General features: G+C 44.7%; 2 protein-coding genes across 3 annotated transcripts in view; both read right to left on the bottom strand.

Annotated features, from left to right (window-relative positions):
* The window catches only part of SLC2A9 (solute carrier family 2 member 9), a 304118-nt gene that overhangs the window by 97294 nt on the left and 186190 nt on the right, over positions 1–20634 (bottom strand). The gene's annotated exons all lie outside the window — the stretch shown is intronic.
* ZBTB49 (zinc finger and BTB domain containing 49) lies at positions 5315–19637 on the bottom strand. 2 transcript variants are annotated; one of them, XM_081925606.1, is made up of 8 exons: positions 19316–19637; positions 17686–17858; positions 15922–17024; positions 14007–14053; positions 11482–11555; positions 8812–8894; positions 7516–7677; positions 5315–6042 (listed from the first exon to the last, which is right to left on the bottom strand). In XM_081925606.1, exons 1-8 carry the CDS (start codon positions 19328–19330, stop codon positions 5375–5377), a joined length of 2325 nt encoding a protein of 774 aa, XP_081781732.1. In that variant the 5' UTR covers positions 19331–19637; the 3' UTR covers positions 5315–5374. The 2 variants fall into 2 exon arrangements, with proteins under 2 accessions (XP_081781732.1, XP_081781733.1); XM_081925607.1 differs by having other exon boundaries at positions 19364–19637.

Genomic DNA, 20634 nt, shown 5'->3' with positions numbered 1-20634 from the left:
AGGTTCCCATGTGTGGTAACTGGAGGCAGAAATGGGCTTGGGAAGAAGATGGCACTGTTTTTATGGCACATGAGACCCAGCACATCTATTGATAGAATTAAACACGGCAAAGGGCTAGTTGTGTTTCATCAGCAGGTTAGCTAATGAAATGGACCTATCAGTGCTGTTTCAGTAACAATGTGATAATCAACAATACTGGTGTGATTTAAAAAATAAAATTCTGGCTTAGTGAAGGGAAATCTATTTTGCCTCATGTTTCTTGAGAAGCAGAATAGAAAATCAATAGTATCCTGGAAAAGAAAAGAAAAGAAAATGGCTGAAGAAATATTTTGGCTGCTTACTCAGACAACCCGTAACCACTTTTCCTATTTAAAAGCTTGCCATATGATGTCTTCACCCCCTGAGAGGCAGCCCTTCCTAGTTTATGCCCATGTGGGAACCCAGCATGATCACATCCCCACAGCCACATGGAAACATGGGAGGCTTGGTAGTCACTGAGTCACTGACAGGCAGACAGGTATTATAAATATTTTTCAGTGACCAAAATGAACCTGGCTGCCAGTCTCTGCTGAAGGTACAATTACACTTCAGCAGCACTTGTTGAACTTCAGACTCTTTAGTTTATAGATAGTTTATAGAATTGTAGAGTTGGAAGGGAACCTGAGGGTCATGTAGTCCACCCCCCTGCAATTAAGGGATCTTTTTGCCCAACGCAGAGATCGAACCCACAACCCTGAGATTAAGTGTCTCATACTCTACGGCATGGGAAGGCAAACTAAGGCCTGCAGGCCGGAACAGGCCCAATTGCCTTCTGGATCCGGTCCACGGACGGTCCAGGAATCGCCGTGTGGATCACCAGTGTGTGCATTCTTTTTCCCTCTCCCTCACACAGCGGTGGCAGCACCTCCTCCCTCCCTCCTCCTGGCTTCTCCCCGCCCTGCCTAGAGGAGGAAGGGGGCTGGGCTTTGTTGGTGCTGTTGCAGGAAACCCCCCCCCCCCATCATTCAGTTTGTACAAACTTCACACTCACACACTACATACGCTACGCTTGTGTTTTCTATAAATTCATAGAAAATCAACCATACATCGGATTTGCACTGTTCAACTTTTATTTTACTCCATGAAGGAAGGACTACAAAATGGGGAAGGTTTGATACAGGGCAGCCATAATCCCTTGAGCATACCAGCACATACACAGGAGCCCTGCCCAGTTGCTATGCCAACCCTGATGGTCCTAGACAGAAGACCATCAAGATCACAAAGAACTTGCATATGGGAGTGGATTCAGCACAGACTGGAACAAAGGACAATAATCAGCTCTTCCCTCTGGGGGCAGGAAACTGCAAACTCCCCTCTGTCACCTGGAAAGTACACATGGGGAGGGGGAAAGGGGGAACCAACCAGGTGACAGGACACTCAGGTTACCATCACAACTTCTCCCTCAACCCCTCATTTCTGTGATGTAGGTGTGATGTATCTGATGGGTGGTCTTGGGTTACACCCCTTCTGTGATGTATGTATGATGTTTCTAGGTGTGGTCTTGATCTTGTTGTTGTTTAGTCGTGTGCAACTCTTCGTGACCCCATGGACCAGAACACACCAGGCCCTCCTGTCTTCCACTGCCTCCTGCAGTTTGGTCAAACTCATGTTTGTAGCTTCGAGAACACTGTCCAACCATCTCGTCCTCTGTCGTCCCCTTCTCCTTGTGCCCTCCATCTTTCCCAACATCAGGGTCTTTTCCAGAGAGTCTTCTCTTCTCATGAGGTGGCCAAAGTATTGGAGCCTCATTTCACAATCTGTCCTTCCAGTGAAAACTCAGGGCTAATTTCCTTAAGAATGGATGCGTTTGATCTTCTTGCAGTCCATGGGACTCTCAAGAGTCTCCTCCAGCATCATAATTCAAAAGCATCAATTCTTCGGCGATCAGCCTTCTTTATGCTCCAGCTCTCACTTCCATACATCACTACTGGGAAAACCATGGCTTTAACTATACGGACCTTTGTTGGCAAGGTGATGTCTCTGCTTTTTAAGATGCTGTCTAGGTTTGCCATCGCCTTTCTCCCAAGGAGCCGGCGTCTTTTAATTTCGTGACTGCTGTCACCATCTGCAGTGATCAAGAAAGTAAAATTTCTCACTGCCTCCATTTCTTCCCCTTCTATTTGCCAGGAGGTGATGGGCCCAGTGGCCATGATCTTCATTTTTTTTATGTTGAGCTTCAGACCATATTTTGCGCCCTCTTTCACCCTCATTAAAAGGTTCTTTAATTCCTCCTCACTTTCTGCCATCAAGGTTGTGTCATCTGCATATCTGAGGTTGTTGATATTTCTTCCGGCGATCCTAATTCCGGCTTGGGATTCCTCCAGACCAGCCTTTCGCATGATGAATTCTGCATATAAGTTAAATAAGCAGGGAGACAATATACAGCCTTGTCGTACTCCTTTCCCAATTTTGAACCAATCAGTTGTTCCATATCCAGTTCTAACTGTAGCTTCTTGTCCCACATAGAGATTTCTCAGGAGACAGATGAGGTGATCAGGCACTCCCATTTCTTTAAGAACTTGCCATAGTTTGCTGTGGTCAACACAGTCAAAGGCTTTTGCATAGTCAAGCAGAAGTAGATGTCTTTCTGGAACTCTCTAGCTTTCTCCATAATCCAGCGCATATTTGCAATCTGGTCTCTGGTTCCTCTGCCCCTTCGAAATCCAGCTTGCACTTCTGGGAGTTCTCAGTCCACATACTGCTTGAGCCTTCCTTGTAGAATTTTAAGCATAACCTTGCTAGCGTGTGAAATGAGTGCAATTGTGCGGTAGTTGGAGCATTCCTTGGCACTGCCCTTCTTTGGGATTGGGATGTAGACTGATCTTCTCCAATCCTCTGGCCACTGCTGAGTTTTCCAAATCTGCTGGCATATTGAGTGTAGCACCTTAACAGCATCATCGTTTAAAATTTTAATTATAGTTCAGCTAGAATATCATCACTTCCACTGGCCTTGTTATTTGCAGCGCTTTCTAAGGCCCATTTGACTTCACTCTCCAGGATGTCTGGCTCAAGGTCAGCAACCACACTACCTGGGGTGTACGAGACATCCATATCTTTCTGGTATAATTCCTCTGTCTTCTTTAATTCCACCTCTTCTTGATGTCTTCTGCTTCTGTTAGGTCCTTTCCACTTTTGTCTTTTATTATGGTAATCTTTGTACAAAATGTTCCTTTCATATCTCCAATTTTCTTGAACAAATCTCTGGTTTTTCCCATTCTGTTGTTTTCCTCTATTTCTTTGCATTGCTCGTTTAAGAAGGTCTTCTTGTCTCTCCTTGCAATTCTTTGGAAATCTGCATTCAATTTCCTGTATCTTTCACTATCTCCCTCACATTTTGCTTGCCTTCTCTCCCTCGCTATTTGTAAGGCCTCGTTGGACAGCCACTTTGCTTTCTTGCATTTCCTTTTCATTGGGATGGTTTACGTTGCTGCCTCCTGTATAATGTTGCGAGCCTCTATCCATAGTTCTTCAGGCACTCTGTCCAGCAAATCTAAATCCTTAAACCTGTTCCTCACTTCCACTGTGTCCTCATAAGGGATTTGACTGAGATTGTATCTTACCAGTGGTTTTTCCTACTTTCTTCAGTTTAAGCTTGAATTTTGCTATAAGAAGCTGATGATCTGAGCCACAGTCAGCTCCAGGTCTTGTTTTTGCTGACTGTATAGAGCTTCTCCATCTTTGGCTGCAGAGAATATAATCAATCTGATTTCGATGCTGCCCATCTGGTGATGTCCATGTGTAGAGTCGTCTCTTGTGTTGTTGGAAAAGCGTGTTTGTGATGACCAGCTTGTTCTCTTGGCAGAACTCTATTAGTCTTTGCTCTGCTTCGTTTTGAACTCCAAGGCCAAACTTGCCAGTTGTTCCTTTTATCTCTTGACTCCCTACTTTAGCATTCCAATCTCCTATAATGAGAAGAACATCCTTCTTTGGTGTCATTTCTAGAAGGTGTTGTAAGTCTTCATATAATTGGTCAATTTCAGTTTCTTCAGCACCAGTAGTTGGTGCATAAACTTGGATTACTGTGATGTTAAAAGGTCTGCCTTGGATTCGTAGCGAGATCATTCTATCATTTTTGAGATTGCATCCCAGTACAGCTTTCGCCACTCTTTTGTTGACTATGAGGGCCACTCCATTTCTTTTACGGGATTCTTGCCCACAGTAGTAGATATGATGGTCATCCGAACTGAATTCGCCCATTCCCGTCCATTTTAGTTCACTGATGCCCAGGATGTCAATATTTATTCTTGCCATCTCATTTTTGACCGCATCCAACTTACCAAGGTTCATGGTTCTTACATTCCAGGTTCCTATGCAATATTTTTCTTCACAGCATTGGACTTTCCTTTCGCTTTCAGGCATATCCGCAACTGAGCGTCCTTTCGGCTTTGGCCCAGCAGCTTCATCAGCTCTGAATCTAGTTGTACTTGTCCTCCGCTCTTTCCCAGTAGCATGTTGGACACCTTCCAACCTGAGGGGCTCATCTTCTAGCGTTAAAGCTTTTATATGCCTGTTGTCTTTGTCCATGGAGTTTTCTTGGCAGGGATACTGGAGTGGCTTGCCGGTTCCTGCTCCAGGTGGATCACGTTTGGTCAAAACTCTTCACTATGACCTGTCCATCTTGGGTGGCCCTGCACGGCATAGCTCATAGCTTCTTTGAGTTATTCAAGCCCCTTCGCCACGGCAAGGCAGTGATCCATGAAGGGGGGTCTTGATCTACAGGGTGGCAATTTCAAAAGTCTTTATAAGGCCTTGCACACCATTTTTCTGGGTCCCTCCTCTCTCCTGAAGGTGAGGGGAGCACCCTGTTGCAACAGATCAATAAAGGCCAAGCCTACAGGCTGCTGTTTTGCTCCAAGTTATCCTGGTTGGTGTCTTTGTTTTTGTCCAAGGGAGCCCTCAGATTTTTCCATTAACAGTGCCAGCAGCAGCAGCGCTCGAGCAGCCGCCATTTTAAGCAGCCCCTCTCCAGAGCCCTTTCACATGCCGCTCATCATCTCACTGCCACCGCCGCCAGCCCCTGCTGCTCGCAAGACACAGGTAAGCAGCCACCGGGACTCGTGGTGCACTTGCATCATTTCCCCTCCCCCCATATAGTCCAGCCCCCCGCAAGGTCTGAGGGACAGTGGACCGGCCCCCTGCTGAAAAAGTTTGCTGACCCCTGCTCTACGGACTGAGCTGTCCCAGGTCAACTCCATGAAGGAACTCCAAGAAGGATAATGGGATTGACCCTATATTATATGGCTGTTGTGAGGATTATAAAGCATTGTACAGGAAGCACTTTACAAATGTTTGTTTTTATTCATTTATTAAGACGACAAACCCTAAGGCGAACTTGTCACTGGCCCAGCTCACTTTCATTCTGTAGCGTCTTCATAGCCAAACCCCAGAGGGTCACACTGGAGAAAAATGGTCCTTCGCTGTTTCTGTATTCAGCAGAAGACGCACGACTACTCAGCTCACTGCTGCAGCCACTGCCCAGTGTAGTCATGGAAGTCTGAGTCATGGAATTGCCTTCAGACTGCAGAGGTTCCTCCTCAGGGGGTAGGTCCACGCCTTTATAATAGCATGTCCGATTAGGTCTTTGCTGAGATTTGCAGAGTTTAACAGGATCCAAGCTCAATTTCTGTTGGTTCGCACACTCATTCTGTTGCACGATGGGTCGCGCCTTGCGGAATGTTGCCCCAGGGCTGTCAAATTCAGTGGTCAAATTTCCGTTTGGGTGGATGGGAAACTTCACGGACACTGGCAATAAAGTTACAGATATTTCTTGGGCAAATGAGTCTGAGCTCTGGGGCTTCTCAAGTTCAGATATTTCTACTGTCTGGGAAAAGTCATCCAGTGTATTTGGATCACTGTTACCAACTTTGCAATGGATTTTTTTGTGCCGACGCAGGACGGCAGAGCGACTGAAGCCTTTATTGCAGGTCTCACAGTTATACGGCTTTTCCCCTGTGTGAGTCCGGATGTGTCTCCGTAAGTCGCCAGACCCCACAAAGCATTTTCCTGTAAAACAAGAAAGGTTATTTGGAAATGGTATCACCCAACAGGTATCAATTGTCTTGTGCATGTGTTACAAATGAATAATTATTGTGTCTAAAATTATCGTGTCTAAAATACACAGTTTGTATTTATTGGAGTTTGCTGTTACCTGGGTCCCATGTGCTGTTAAATGTGTCCAAGTGATGGCATACGCAATAGGTTATAGGAACCTGCTATTTTTATTAAGGCTGCGCTGTCCATCAATTTTACACGTGGTGGAGCATTTAATTATTTTGCCCATGAAATAATATTCCTTAGTTGAAATAATGTATCATGTATCTTTCAATAACAGATATTACTATTAGATAACTGTGGGATGTATTCAACACAGCACTAAGTTAAAGTCACTCAGGAATATATTATATTATTATTATTATTATTAAAATTTATATACCACCCTTCATCTGAAGACCCCAGGGTGGTTCACAACTGAAAAATATAAAATAAGAATACAAAATACATACTGAAAACCTTCCTTCCTCAGTATAACAATACAGATGTGAAGAGTTCACCAGGATCAATAATACTTCCCGCTTGAAAGTGCGTAACACCTACAATACTGGTCTGTGGGTTCTAACTGACCCTACCGTCACTGTTGCAACTGCAGACATGTAGCCTATGCTTTTCCTTGATATCTGTGCTTCAGGCAAGCTGACTATACTTCTAGGATCATTCCAGAGTCCAATGGCCTGTAGATGCATGTCTGCTAGGGAGATTCATCTTTCTGAGCAATCTGTATTGGTTAAATGGCAATAGCTACTGTATAGAGAATGCGGTAAATTTATTCCGCTGGTGAAATGTTCTGTGTGAAATGCTGTTGCACAAGAGAATGCGTAAGCAAGCTACTGGTAGCTTTGTGCACAACTCACTGTTGCACAATGAGTTTCTAATAATCACAGTTTGGTTGGGGTCCTCTGTTGTACAACACTAAAACTCACCTGTCTGCTAATGCAGAAGCCCTTGCGCCAGACGGCAGCTAAGCTTGCATGCAGCCCTATTGCCGATGGAATCATTTTTATTGTTTAAGCCAAAGCGAAGAGGCTATCATAGGCGGGAAATTCCACGGGAACAAAACATTGCCAAAGCAAAGTTATGAATCAGGGGAGGGGAACTGCGGAATTCAGTCATCGTTATTTCCGTGCTCAGAAAACCCACAAGAGCAAGAAAGAAGCACTTGCAACCATTTATTTTGGGTTTTTTTTCCAAACTGAGCATGTCCCACTACACTTTGGAAAAGGTGGCTTGTTTTATCTTTAAAGTGGCAATTTGTGGGGGTGATAAATTAAATTTTTCAGGGGAGCAAACTCTTATCAGGCAGAATGCTTGGTTTAATGATTATTTTAACTGTGTAATGTATTTTACTCTGTTTTATGCATTTTATTTTTTGGCTACACAAATAAATGATACTCCTGTATATAAATGGAAGCACAGACTTACCACATGCAGAGCAGCTGTACGGTTTCTCTCCAGTGTGCCTGATCCTGTGCTTTACTAACTTTCTGGGCATGTTAAATGATTTCCCACACTCATCGCAGGTGAACACCTTCTCGACTCTATGGTTCTTCTTGTGTTCCTTTAAATTGCTGAAGTTACTAAATCCTAGAAGGACAGAGACGGTTGCTCACAGGGTGCAAGCCACAAAATGGCTCCATTACGCCGATGCAGCTCTTGGACATATGGGATGTCACCAGCCCCTTGGACTGACAGGTCTGCTCCTACTAGTCATGGCACAAGATTGCCAACTGCGGCAGGCTAGCAGGACCATGATTCGAGTTATGGGTGGGGTTTGCTTGGGCTGAGGAGAGACACACCAAGTAGGGGAACCTATGCCACATGGTATATAGCTGACAACAATAAAGATCAATCCAATCCAAAAAAAAAAAAAAGGAGCAAGTTCCTTGCTCAATATCTAAAGGGAATTGCCGATGATACGACTGAAGCCAAACTGAGATATCTATTAAATGATGATGACCCCCTAAGATCACTCATGGTTGCCAGATTCTTGATCAGCGTCCTTTCCCTAAAGAAGAGAAACGGATTCCTGTGTGGCTCGGATAATCCCTTTAAACCATGATCTATCTTTAGGATGTAATTAGGTGATATCACTATTGATGTCTTCTATTAATTTATGAGCAGAGGGCGATGTTTATGTTACAAATTTATTTTAATGTATGATGTTGGTCTTTTGTTTTTGTTTTGCTTTGGTACTTGTCTGTTTTTTGTAAGTTTGGCGGTTTTAAATTTGGAGGTTCAAGTACATTATGGTGGTATGGGAAACTGTCGTGTGACGGGCCAATGGCCGTAATAAAGATCAATCCAATATAGCTGACAACAATTTTGTCATCCGGGCCTCTGTGCACCCTGCCCCGTTCTGCCCTTTTAGTGACATGTTTAATGACATTTCTAGGTTTGGCGCTGCATGCGTGATGGCGCATCATTCTGACGTACGTTGATCAGTGGTTGCCTCTAGAGGGCTTGTGAATGAGGTCTATCCACAGCCTAGGAAGGCTGGAAGCTGCCTTGCATTGAGACAGACCATTCTTCCATCTAGCTCATGCCTTATCTACACAGGTTAGAAGTGGCTCTCCAGGCCCCAGGGAGGAAAATTTCCCAGCGCCCACCTGGAAAAGCCAGTAACTGAATCAGGCACAATCTGCATGCAAAGCCGATGTTCCACTCTTGAGCTGTGGCCCATCCCCAACGATTGCATCTCGAGGATATGCTCCAACTCACCTCGACCACAAATATCGCACAAGTGTGGCTTTTCTCCAGTGTGAATAATGATGTGGCGTTGGACATCTCCGGATGCAGCAAACCTGGAACAGGAATTTAAAAGGTCGCTTCAGTTTGGTTATGAACCTTATACAGTGGTACCTCAGGTTACAGACGCTTCAGGTTACAGACTCCGCTAACCCACAAATAGTACCTTGGGTTAAGAACTTGGCTTCAGGATGAGAACAAAAATCGCGTGGCAGCAGCGGGAGGCTCCATTAGCTAAAGTGGTATCTTAGGTTAAGAACAGTTTCAGGCTAAGAATGGACCTCCAGAATGAATTAAGTACCGTATTTTTCGCTCTATAAGACACACCAGACCATAAGACGTACCTAGTTTTTTGGAGGAGGAAAATAAGAAAAAATATATTCTGAATCTCGAAGCCAGAACAGCAAGAGGGATCACTATACAGCGAAAGCAGCGATCCCTCTTGCTGTTCCTGCTTCTGGGATAGCTGCGCAGCCTACATTCGCTCCATAAGATGCACACACATTTCCCCTTACTTTTTAGAAGAGAAAAAGTGAGTCTTATAGAGCAAAAAATACGGTACTTAACCTGAGGTACCACTGTATGCCTTTTCACAGCTGTGCTTCTTATTCTAAAACTGAAAGTGTTGATACAATCACCTGCACAAATATGTCAGGCTTCCTAGGAGGAATTGCAGCGCAGCATGGATTGAGCACCTCCACATGGTCTGTCCTTTTCTGGCCCTCATGATGCCACAAATGGAAAGGGCCACGTCTGCAATTCCCACCAGGAGATGATGGCTCAAACAATCACATTCCTGCAGTGCTGTGAGCACACCAGTGGTTTGTCTCGCTAGAAGTTGACCGAATTGGAGCTATGTGTCACAGCGGAAGCTGCTACGCTCAGCCCTCGATTATAATCAAAGCTAAAAGTGCTGGACAGATGCAGTTGTGAAATATAAAGCACCATCTCATGTCAGATGCTGCCAGAAATCTCCTGCAGATATAAATGTTAATACAGTGCTACTGTGGACTGCTATTTCTCTAGCCAATTATTTAGGCTGCATAACATTTCAACTAACTCAGAAGTTGACATACAGTCTTGCCAAACGGAATGAAGGAATAACAATACTGTAGGTTTTTAACGGTACAGTGGTACCTCTAGATGCGAACGGGATCCGTTCCGGAGCCCCGTTCACATCTAGAAGCAAACGTGACTAGCGATGGCACGTCTGTGCATGTGTGCGCCGCTTTTCGCTGCTTCTGCGCATGCGCGTGGCATCATTTTGAGCGTCTGCGCATGTGCAAGCGGCGAAACCCGGAAGTAATGCGCTCCGTTACTTCCGGGTTGCCGTGGAGCACAACTCAAACACACTCATCCCGAAGCACATTCAACCTGAGGTATGACTGTATTGTTAAAAATGAAAAAGAAGAAAAGGAGATGCAGAACCCCAACCTCCATGTATGTATTTAGGTTCAAAAAATTCTAGAGCAGTTACTGCAGTAATGTAACAGTGGCCGTATTCAGACATCACATTCCCAAAGTGTTTGGAGGAATCAAAACCGCCAATGAGCTCGATAACTTCTTTTCCTCAACTCCCACTCCGACCTCAACAAAAGACCTCCTGATGTCCTCAAACCCATTACTGTGACTGGAAAACTGCATTCTGAGCAATTCCCTCCCAAACCAGGATCAACAACCACAATTCAACCCTGTTTTGTAATTGTGGTTTGAAAGCACCACATCCATTTGAAAAGGTTTAAGACAATGAGGAAGCCGCCATTAAAGGCAGACAAGTGTTGCACAGTTTGGCAGGCTGGGAACAGGACACCCGAATGCATCCCTGTACTGTATCGTAGTAGTAATTTATGAGCTCCACAGTTATAAAAACTTTTTACCACATGTCCACAAATAGAACAATTTTGAATGGAAGTTTTAAAAGAGATCTCTCAGGTTACAGCTCAGGCAATCCCACTGGACTGCCTTAGACCTGTGGGTATAGGACGGTATACAAGTTTAATAAACAATAATAAAAAATAATAACTCTGAGACATATATATATATATATATATATATATATATATATATATATATATATAATAATATGAACCAATTAAGAAGTAAAGACTTAAAAACACATCTATTAACAGCAGCTAGAATGGTAGTAGCCAGAACTTGGAAAACCTTACAATTAATGAATATTTATTGTTTTATCATTGGCATGGAATATACTCTGGCAAACAGTTGTAATGGAAAAGTTTTTACAAAAATCTTTTGTAAGGGGAGAGGAAAAAAAGATGATTTTTACACTATATGGCATAATTTTATTAGATATACAAATAAAACAACATACGGATGAGAAATACCTGCAATATATATTGCAATATGGTTTAGAACTTCTTAACATAAATCAACAGCTCAGTGTGGCAATACTCATGAGCTCATTCCTATTATTCTATATTTTCCAAGTTGATTTATTGAAGAATTCATTGAACTGGTTTACTGTAACTACCTCATTATTATGTACTGTCCTCTAAAATAATATGTTTAGGATTTTACCCCCCACTAAAGACCTGTTTTCGGTCATGTTTTATGATTTATCATGCACAATTTTGTAACGCAAAAAATAAATACACATTTTAAAATACAAAAATGAAGGCAAACCTTTTCCCACAGATTTCACAGATGTAAGGTTTTTCACCTGAGTGCCGCCGTAAATGCGTTTGAAGATTACCTGCCTACAAAGAGAAGAAACACGTTTAGCAGCTGAACTAACCAAATAGGTGATATTGGTAAAAGTTTATGACTGGAAATGAGGATCACACTTTACTGAACTATGACACTTCAAAAACAACGTCTTCTGCTAGTAGGATCAGTGCTGCTATTTAGCCTACACTGGGGATCGCCAAACGTTTGGTCCAGCGGGCGCATGTTGAATTTTGAGAGAATGCTAGGGCCTCCCCAGTCACAAAGTGGCTGCCAAGGGGGCATAACACAAAAACAGAACAAGAACAGGCATGCGGAAGCTTTGCCCATAATTCTGTTTCCAAACAAGAAATTGCTGAACCCGCTGAATATTCCATACAGGTGTTAAAGGCACAAGAACTCTTCCCTCCCTCCTCATTGTCAACCCTAAGCCAAGGCCTGCCATCCTGTCCCCATTTTTATCTGGGAGCAAGTCCCATTAATCACAAAGACTTACTTCTGAGTAGACATGTAGGCAGTTGTAGCTCAAGTTAAGTATACTGTAAATTCTAAATGCGTGCCTGCTCTTTAACCCGTGCAGGGCGGGAGACATGCCTAAATTTCTGTGCAAAGTTTTCACATTTGCCTTTTTGGAGGAGAAAGATTATTTTTAACACCCACCCACACCTCTTGTGTAGCAGTATTCGCAGGAAATACCGTAACTCCTAGGAACTACCATACCTCAAGCCACAGAAATATTCATTGTGGTTAGGAAGGAAGGAAGGAAGGAAGGAAGGAAGGAAGGAAGGAAGGAAGGAAGGAAGGAAGGAAGGAAAGGAAGGAAGGAAGGAAGGAAGGAAAACTACGGAGATTCCCATGCTTGGAAATGAACAAGTTCAATGAACGGAGGGGGAACAAGAGCAGCTTAGGAACCCAGGGATTCCTACTGCCTGGTGCCAAACCAACTCATGTATCAATCACCGCTCTGCCTTTAGTGACTGGACAAAAACGCTGGCAGGCAGGAGCAGCCAGGCTGGTATACTTCACAGAAATCACTTAGAAGCGAACCTACACTAGGGCTGCCATATGTTTGGATTATCGCAGACATTAATGGGATTTCAAAGGCAGAATTGATATCTGGGGGAATTTCCGAAAGGTGATGCTTTGTCCTGGATCTTAGGCAAATGAATCTAAAAATTGTGGTTGGTATTATTATTATTTTTTGCATTTTTGTTAATAAAAAAAAAGCAGCTCAATAACTTTGGGGTTTGTCTTAAAAAAACTCAACAATTCTGGGGGTTTCCCTAAAACTTTCCTCAACAACTTTTGGGGTGTCCTGGTTTTTACTTTTTGAAATATGGCAACCCTAATCTACATGTTTTGTTTCAGAATTTACTTTCTAGGAGGACTTTTTTTAAAAAATAAAGGAAAGCTCAGAGTCTGGACCCCCTTCCCTGGGGCACCAATGAAGGCTTTTGCAGACACCGTGCCATCTACAGGCACCAGGTTGATGATCCAAAGACATAAAGGTAAAGAACCCCTGACAGTTAAGTCCAGTCGAGAACAACTCTGGGGTTGTGGCACTTATCTCACTTTACTGGCTAAGGGAGCTGATGTTTGTCCACAGACAGCTTTTCATGTGGCCAGCATGACTAAGCCGCTTCTGGCAAACCAGAGCAGCGCATGGAAACGCTGTTTACCTTCCCGCCGGAGTGGTACCTATTTATCTACTTGCACTTTGAAGTGCTTTTGAACTGCTAGGTTGGCAGGAGCAGGGATCGAACAATGGGAGCTCACCCCGTGGCAGGGATTTGAGCCACCAACCTTCTGATTGGCAAGCCCAAGAGGCTCAGTGGCTTACAGCACAGCGCCACCCGCGTCCCTAATCCAAAGACTAGAGGCTGGCAATTTTCTCGAGCCGAAAGCGGTACCAACATGTATTGTGTGTACACCAGAGGGGAAAACTCCCTGGCTCCTCCCTTACAGCAGAGCATTATTGTGCTTTTATTTGAAGTTATGGGCGAGAAGAGGTTTTTCATTCTCTTACCTGCATGAAAGGCCCCTTGCTGGGACTTGTCTACCTCCTTTGCTATAGGGGAAGGGTCAACTCTAGAGCAAGGGGACAGTGGCATCATTGTACCAGCTCTCAGAGCCCCAAGTCCAATCGTATGATCCAATCTGAATTCTGCTCAGAGCTTTGGGGTTTGAAACACAAAAATAATAAAAGGGTCATATTTAGGACTGAGAAATTAGCTGGAGCTGGATTTCACGGACCTAATGTTTTTCAGACCTGAATATCTTGGATGAATAATGCTCTCAAAAACATCTCAGCATTAAGCTCAAGGAGGATGGGGAACAGAAAAGCGTTGATTTTTAAAAAAATATTAAAGAGATGGAAAACATTCTTCTCCACAGTTCCTACAGGACTATGCATATTGCAATGTGAGTGAGTGAGTGTTGACTTGGTGGGCGGCATGTCAACGAAAGCAGATTCAAACACCTACCTGTGAAAAACATTTGCCACAAACGTTACATTCAAATGGCTTCTCACCTAAAAGAAGAAGCAATAATGTTTTCTGCTGTACAGGAGTTTGAAACTGGCATATAAACAAAATTCGGAACAGTTGCCAGCAAGCTATATTTTACATTAAGCTACTTTGCTTAACTATAATGCAAAAACGCCTGAGCACAGAATGTTCACAAAAGCTTGAAGAACAGCTCTAAGAGCTGCTTCCCAATTAATGGCTTGTTGATTTTTTGCTCAACAGTACTAATTATTTCTGCATGTTAAGATGCCTTGTAAAATTATTGACATGTATAAAAGTGAAAATCAAAAATAAAATAAGAAGATCCCTCCATTTAATAATGAGGGTGGTTTGCCTCAGGCTGACACACATCACAGAATAGTGTCTCCTTAATAGATGCGACTGGAAATCTCTTCTGAACAGGAGAGCTTTGTGTGTGTGCACAGGAGCTTCAAGCTTCCACAATAAGTTAGAATGAAGGAAGCATCTTGAAGTCATTTTACAGCCATTTCCTTCCACGTACACCAAGTAGTCATTTTGCTTTTTAACTCTTTGATCACCTGACAGGTCTGACTTCTGGCATTTCTCAGCCAAACAATAATCAGGGATTTCTGGTTCACTTTACTTATTTATTTTTTTAAAGAAATGATGCAACGCAAAATGTATGCATTTTTTGAAATATTTGCGCATCATGGTAAGCCATAATTAATGGTTACCCAGGAATGTGCAAATGGCTTTGGGTACTTCTTTGCAAACCAAAATCCTTGGCTTAGTGTTCTATATCCAAACCAGAGAATGTGATTTATTTCACTCCAAGCAAACTAGAACACGAAGCCAAGGTTTGTTGTTGGCTTGCCAACCAAGGTTTGCAGATAAACTACGATCACTGGCTTGGATGTAATGCTTAGCCAAGGATCGTGGTTTGTTGCTCCCACTTCCAGAAGGGTAATGCAGATAAATAATTTTACTGGATTGCTTTAGTAGTCACCTTCTAATCAACTAAACATTACTTAATTGTTTGAAAGCCCTAAGCAATTTCATATGCACTGGGCACAAAGCTAACCAGCTTTAAATTCCACTCACCTTGAAGGGGGGGGGGGGAAATAAGCACAGGCTTAACTTTTCTTTTGAAATCAACAGGCCCTCTCTGAGTGCTTATCCTAGCTTGAGCATTCCATCTTTAAAATATTATGTACCTTACAAATAGTGTCTCGCCATTATTTAGGCAATGGCTGGTATTCCTATCTTACATTGTTTCTGCTTGCAGCACCTCTGAAAATCCCCCTAAGGAAGCTCAATACTGTTGTTTTAGTAAGGTGTGACAGGAGGTGAGATGACTTACAACATGACCCTGTACATGTTTACTCAGAAGTAACTCCTACTGCATTTAATGGGACTTACAACTAAGTGGGCACAGAACTATAATCTTCAGCAGCCTTCCAAGTCCCCCGGGAAGCTGGGATTTGCAGGCAAGCTGCCCCGATCCTGAAAACAGCCCCCCATCTGGTGGGATGATCTGTTTCCATAAGCATTTTAGCCTCACTGTAAAAGTGACAGAGTCAGATCACACTGGCAGAATGGGAAAAGGAAAATATAGGAAGCAGCATTTTTTTTACAAACTGCTATCTTTTCTTTTGCAATAGTTTTCTTTTGCAGGTGTTAATAAACATAAATATCAGACACAGACTAGCCATCATGTTGCTTTTATAAGGGACACACATAACTATATGGCAAAGATTAAATATATAGCCTGCTTTTCCACAGAAAGCGCATTTGATGGGCTGGCCTTACCAGAGTAGAAGGTGCCCTGTGCCCTTTCAGCTGCAAAGACTAGATTCTATCTGCCTTTCGGTTTTGTAATTAATAATTAGCCTAGAAATGTCAATGACTGTACCTGTATGAGACCTTATGTGCAGCTCCAGATTGCTCGGGTGTTTAAACGCTTTCCCACACAATGAGCAAGGATACTGCCTCTCTGGCAGGAAAGTCGGTAACTGGCCACCTGCCTCAGAAGCTTCCTGAGATGCCTCAAGTTCAACATTTTCCTCCAAGCACTCTGAACTCACTAGAGGTTTAACTTCTTTTCCTTCAGGAGCATCAGTATTTGCCCTTTTTGTGCTGCTTTGGCTTTCCACCTCACTTTCCCTTGCAAACTCTCCATCAGCAATTTTAAGCACAGAAGATTGTTCGGGGGACTTTTGAGACCTTAGGAAATTCAGTTTTTTAAGATGTATGGCCTTTTTAAGCCCCATCTCTTTGATGGGCTGTAAAGATGCGCCTTCCGATTCTTGATCCTCGGGACACTCATTTAAGGGCTGAACCAGAAAGTTTGCTGGTAAGTGATCAGATGATTCCAAAACACATTCAGAATGGCCGAAAGTGCAGGATGGTGCACTTTTGGCCGTGATTTGTTCTGCGGAGGGACTGAAATCAAAAGATGGCTCTGGTGATCTCTTGTTGCTGGGACAAGTGGTTTGCCTGTAGAACTGTTTGCTATAAAAGTTACGGAGTTTGTAATGACAATTTGGCTGTTTAAGTGAGAGATCTGTGCAATTAGCCTCCACGGAACCCTGTTTCTCTTTGTTTCCATCACCAGATGAGACGGGAGGTGAAACAGGCTGCGGCCCATGGGGGTTATAGCTATCCAAGACTTTACACGGCTCCACAGTCGATGAACCTCCACGCAGTAAACTAGCGCCATAACTCTCACCATTTGTATCTTCAGCCAAAGCGTTGTGCAACGAGAAGGCACTGCTGCAAGGCACACCAGCTGGCTGCTCAACACCCCTGGGGCTTTTCAAAAAGGTCCGGCACATGTTCAAAACATTCTGCACCTGCAGACACTGTGCAATATCCAATAACGTTTGCACATTGTCCTGATTGAGTTCAAGATGAGATGTATACATGTAGTCCAAGATCTGGCCAATGCCGCCGACATTTTTAATATCCAAGTACAACACATCATTCTTCTGACCTGAGGAATTTTGGAACAGGGTCCTAGGAGAGAAAAAGTGCATACACGTATTTAAAACGGCCAGTCCTCATAGCAAAAATATATGAATAAAATAGTAATTTAGGCTACAACACACAAACATTCTGGATGCTGTAGGAGCCAACTCCTAGGGGCTGAGGGGGGTCTTTGCCCCATAATAAAATATTTGAGGGGGCTGCCCCCCCAAGTCGATGGGCATTGCCATTCAAATGGTGTGTGTGAGCCACATCATGTGACTGATTATGTAGGGCAGGGTTTACCTGCCCCCCATATTTTATTTAAGTTGGCACCCCTGTTGTACTATAAGTATTTTCAGAATCTAGTCAATATAATTATCAGTCAATCCATCCATCCATCGTCAGTTCTCACATACAGCATAGAGGAGTGTGTCAAAAGTGTGTGGGGCTATCACAAGCATCACTGGGATTGTGAGAAATCTCCATGTTTATTAACCAGTGACACCATATGTGCCGAGCATTGATGTCTGCCCCAATTTCCATGTCTACACTTTTCACTTGTTTCCTAGACGTGTGTGTATCAGCACAACTACTTTATAAGAAAAATAACACTCCTATATATTTCTGGAACACAATTCTATACATGCCAAAGTTTGTGGCCTAAACTGCACTGTTAATTGCTTTCACTGAAGTGTTTTCATTAACATACCTGAAGTACTGGCTGAAAGCAGCTAACACATTTTTATGTGCTTTGAAACAAACACCTTTGACCACCAACATGCAGTCACAGAGAAGGCCTTGAATGCGTTGCTCATGTAGCTGCTGAAGAAGGTGACAGCTGTGGCTCGCAACAGCATCCATGCTAGGATATGCCTTGATTGCCTAAAATAAAATAAAAAAGACATAGCATCTCAGGAAGCAGAGTTTTGTGTATACAGCGCACTGGCGTCAGTGAAGTAATGTTTTATAATAGATTTACTACATGCAAAATGGCATATGTTAAATTACTTATAAAACAATTTCTTAATCCAAAATTTCAAATGGTTTCCTATTTTACAAAATGCTGTCCATATGCAAACGTAGCAGAGCACTTGTGCATGCCTCTGGCAAATGCTTAGAGAGAGATGAACAGCCACATCAAATTCTTTCCCTGCCCAGCATTGATGCCGTGGGATCGTGGTGCTGGGCACAGTGAAGAGAGACGGCACCAAAGGGTGACATTTTCAGCACTTACAAGGAAATAAAGTGCCACTAAATTAAACAGAAGTGAGCAGATTTTCGAGAGCCAGGCCTTCTTTCCTATCATCCATGCAAGTTGCAATAAGGGAGGACAGAAGCAATCCCGGGGAGCCTGGAAGTAGTAATATTGCAGCCTAAGTCACGAAAGTACATTGCCAAAGCACAGTGCACCATGCTTCTGGGAGATGGGGAGCCCAAGGGGATGCTGCCGCAAATTGGAAGGAGCAGCATGCCTACGACATGCTGTGGAACCAGTCCTGCGTCAATGAGCAGCAACAAGGGTGGCAATATTTAATCAGTGAAATGGTTAGGTGCACAATCTGAAGAGTCTTTTACTCAACTAAAAGGATATTCCCAATTAATTTTAAAGTATCTATTTTAAGGGCAATCGCTTCTAAGAAGTGCAGATGACAGGCACTGTTTCAAAAGAGTAGTCTCCTGTTTTCCCATGCAGGGAAGTCAGTGAGTGTGTGGCAGCAGACGTCAACTAGCGTATAGCGCATGGCTAACATTTCAGGAGGAACATTGAGGAACAGTTAGGAACATGGCTAACATTTCAAGAGGAAGGTGGACATTTGCAGCCGCCTTCAGGTCTCCTCTTGTGAGGTAGGAAAAAGCCAATATACATGTGGACTGTCACTGGATCAAGTGACTTTTCTTCTTGCAGTTCTCGACGCTCTTAACCCAGCTCAAGGTTGTCATCTGAACCACCCAGATATTTAACTGATCAATGATACTCAGTCCATCATGGGGGGGGGGGGGAGCAACCTTGCCCCAAAATGGCAACATTCCATTTTGGCCACTGAAACCTTGCTTTAAGGAGCCAATTTGGCATTGAGCTTATATACCAGAGTTTCTAACCCTGGCCACAGAGTTTGTGCCTGAGATGCCAAGATGTTTAAAAATTGAAATTGGCAAATGAGAGTTTGCATACGACAGCTAAAGATGTGCCTATACACTGTGAGTGATGGGAGAGGGGTGGGTGGGTGGGGGATGCTAGAGAAGGGAGGCAAGTTGTCTCCTCCTTCAGTTCTCTGCAGACTTAGCTGAACATTTCTTTCACTGCACCTAGCCAGTCTCCCTGCCCGGTAAACACGCACAGGTTTAGGCTGCATGAAGTCCAGCCAGCAGGTAAGGCGGGCAGGCACCTGTTTTCCTTGCCTCTGCTCCTGCGCCTTAACAGCAGCGATCCACGACTCTTCCACTTCCCGGTCACATTTGTCCAGACTTTATGCTGCTGCTGCTGCTGCTGTGGCAGAGGCTGGCTCGGCTGTTTTGTGCATCGCTTGTGAGCATTTTACTGCCATCGCCCAGACGAAGGAAGCTTTCCTTGGCACCTGCGCGGCAGGGCAGGCCAGGGCAAAGCGCAGCCCGCGCCTGGCATTTGCCCAGCGGTGAATCTGTGTCGGGCAGCGGCGGGCTTTCAGGTGCCCCCCAGATGCACCTCCGGGACCCGCGAGGCTTCCTGCCCAGCCGAGGCTGGAGCTGCCCTGAATACCAGACCTCGCCGCCTCTCCTCCTCAGGGCCAACTCCGGCCAGCGGGCAGGAGGGATCTTCGTCCGCCGCAGCTTCCTGTCGCGTCACGGCGCCCCTTGTGCAAACTACTCGGGCATAGACTCCCGCCGGCCAGACTCTCGCCTTCCACGGCACGGTGGGAAAGGGCTTTCCTCTCTCTCGGCTCCTGCCTCCGAAGGGCCTTTCGCCGAGTCCCTCTGGCTCGGGGCCGCCTCTCCCTTCCCTCCCTCCCTGGGCTGAGGGCCGGCCCTTCCGCAGGCGAGAAAGCCAGCAGCGCCCCGGGCGCTACCTGTGAGGGAGATGCTGGCGTGGTTGCATCCAGGAAGCTCCCGAACCTCTTTCTGGCAAGGCCCTTCTCCGGCTGGCAGGAGCGAGAGCTGCTGCCCATCAGCAACGGAGAGATTGTCTATGTAAAAGGTCGGAGCAAAGAGGGAAATGCGTGTTCTCTGCTGCTCGAGTGAAACGCCTTTCTCTTTGTTCTGGGCTGAGCGAGAGGTGACTCTTCTTGCAGTTCGCTGCGTGCAAAGTCTGCGGGCGAGTGAAGCGGTGCTGGGAGAGGCGCCGCGGAGGCGGAGCAATTGAAGCGGGTCCGATGGCCGCATCCGGAGCGGGCAGGGTTCTGGGCAGGGGATTTGGGCGAGTGAAGAAACAGCCGGGCCCCCGCTGGTCCCCAGCCCGCCCTCTTCCTGCCGGGCTGCACCGCAGGGGTGTCGTCGCTCTCGCGCAGCCTGCGGGGCTTCAGCTGGGACAGAAGAGCAGCTGAGCGGGACCTCCTCGAGGCTCCTTTGCTCTATTGCTCAGGATTTCAGCCTCGCCCTGGTCCGCAACTGGCGGCCTTAGTTGCAGACCGGACCTCAGCTGCCGCCTCTCCCTCCAGGCTGTCAATGCACGGGCATACGAAAT

The sequence above is a fragment of the Podarcis melisellensis genome (genome assembly GCF_964234715.1).
Source record: "Podarcis melisellensis genome assembly, chromosome: 9".
Classification (NCBI taxonomy): domain Eukaryota; kingdom Metazoa; phylum Chordata; class Lepidosauria; order Squamata; family Lacertidae; genus Podarcis; species Podarcis melisellensis.
This window is presented reverse-complemented; position numbering and strand designations above follow the sequence as displayed.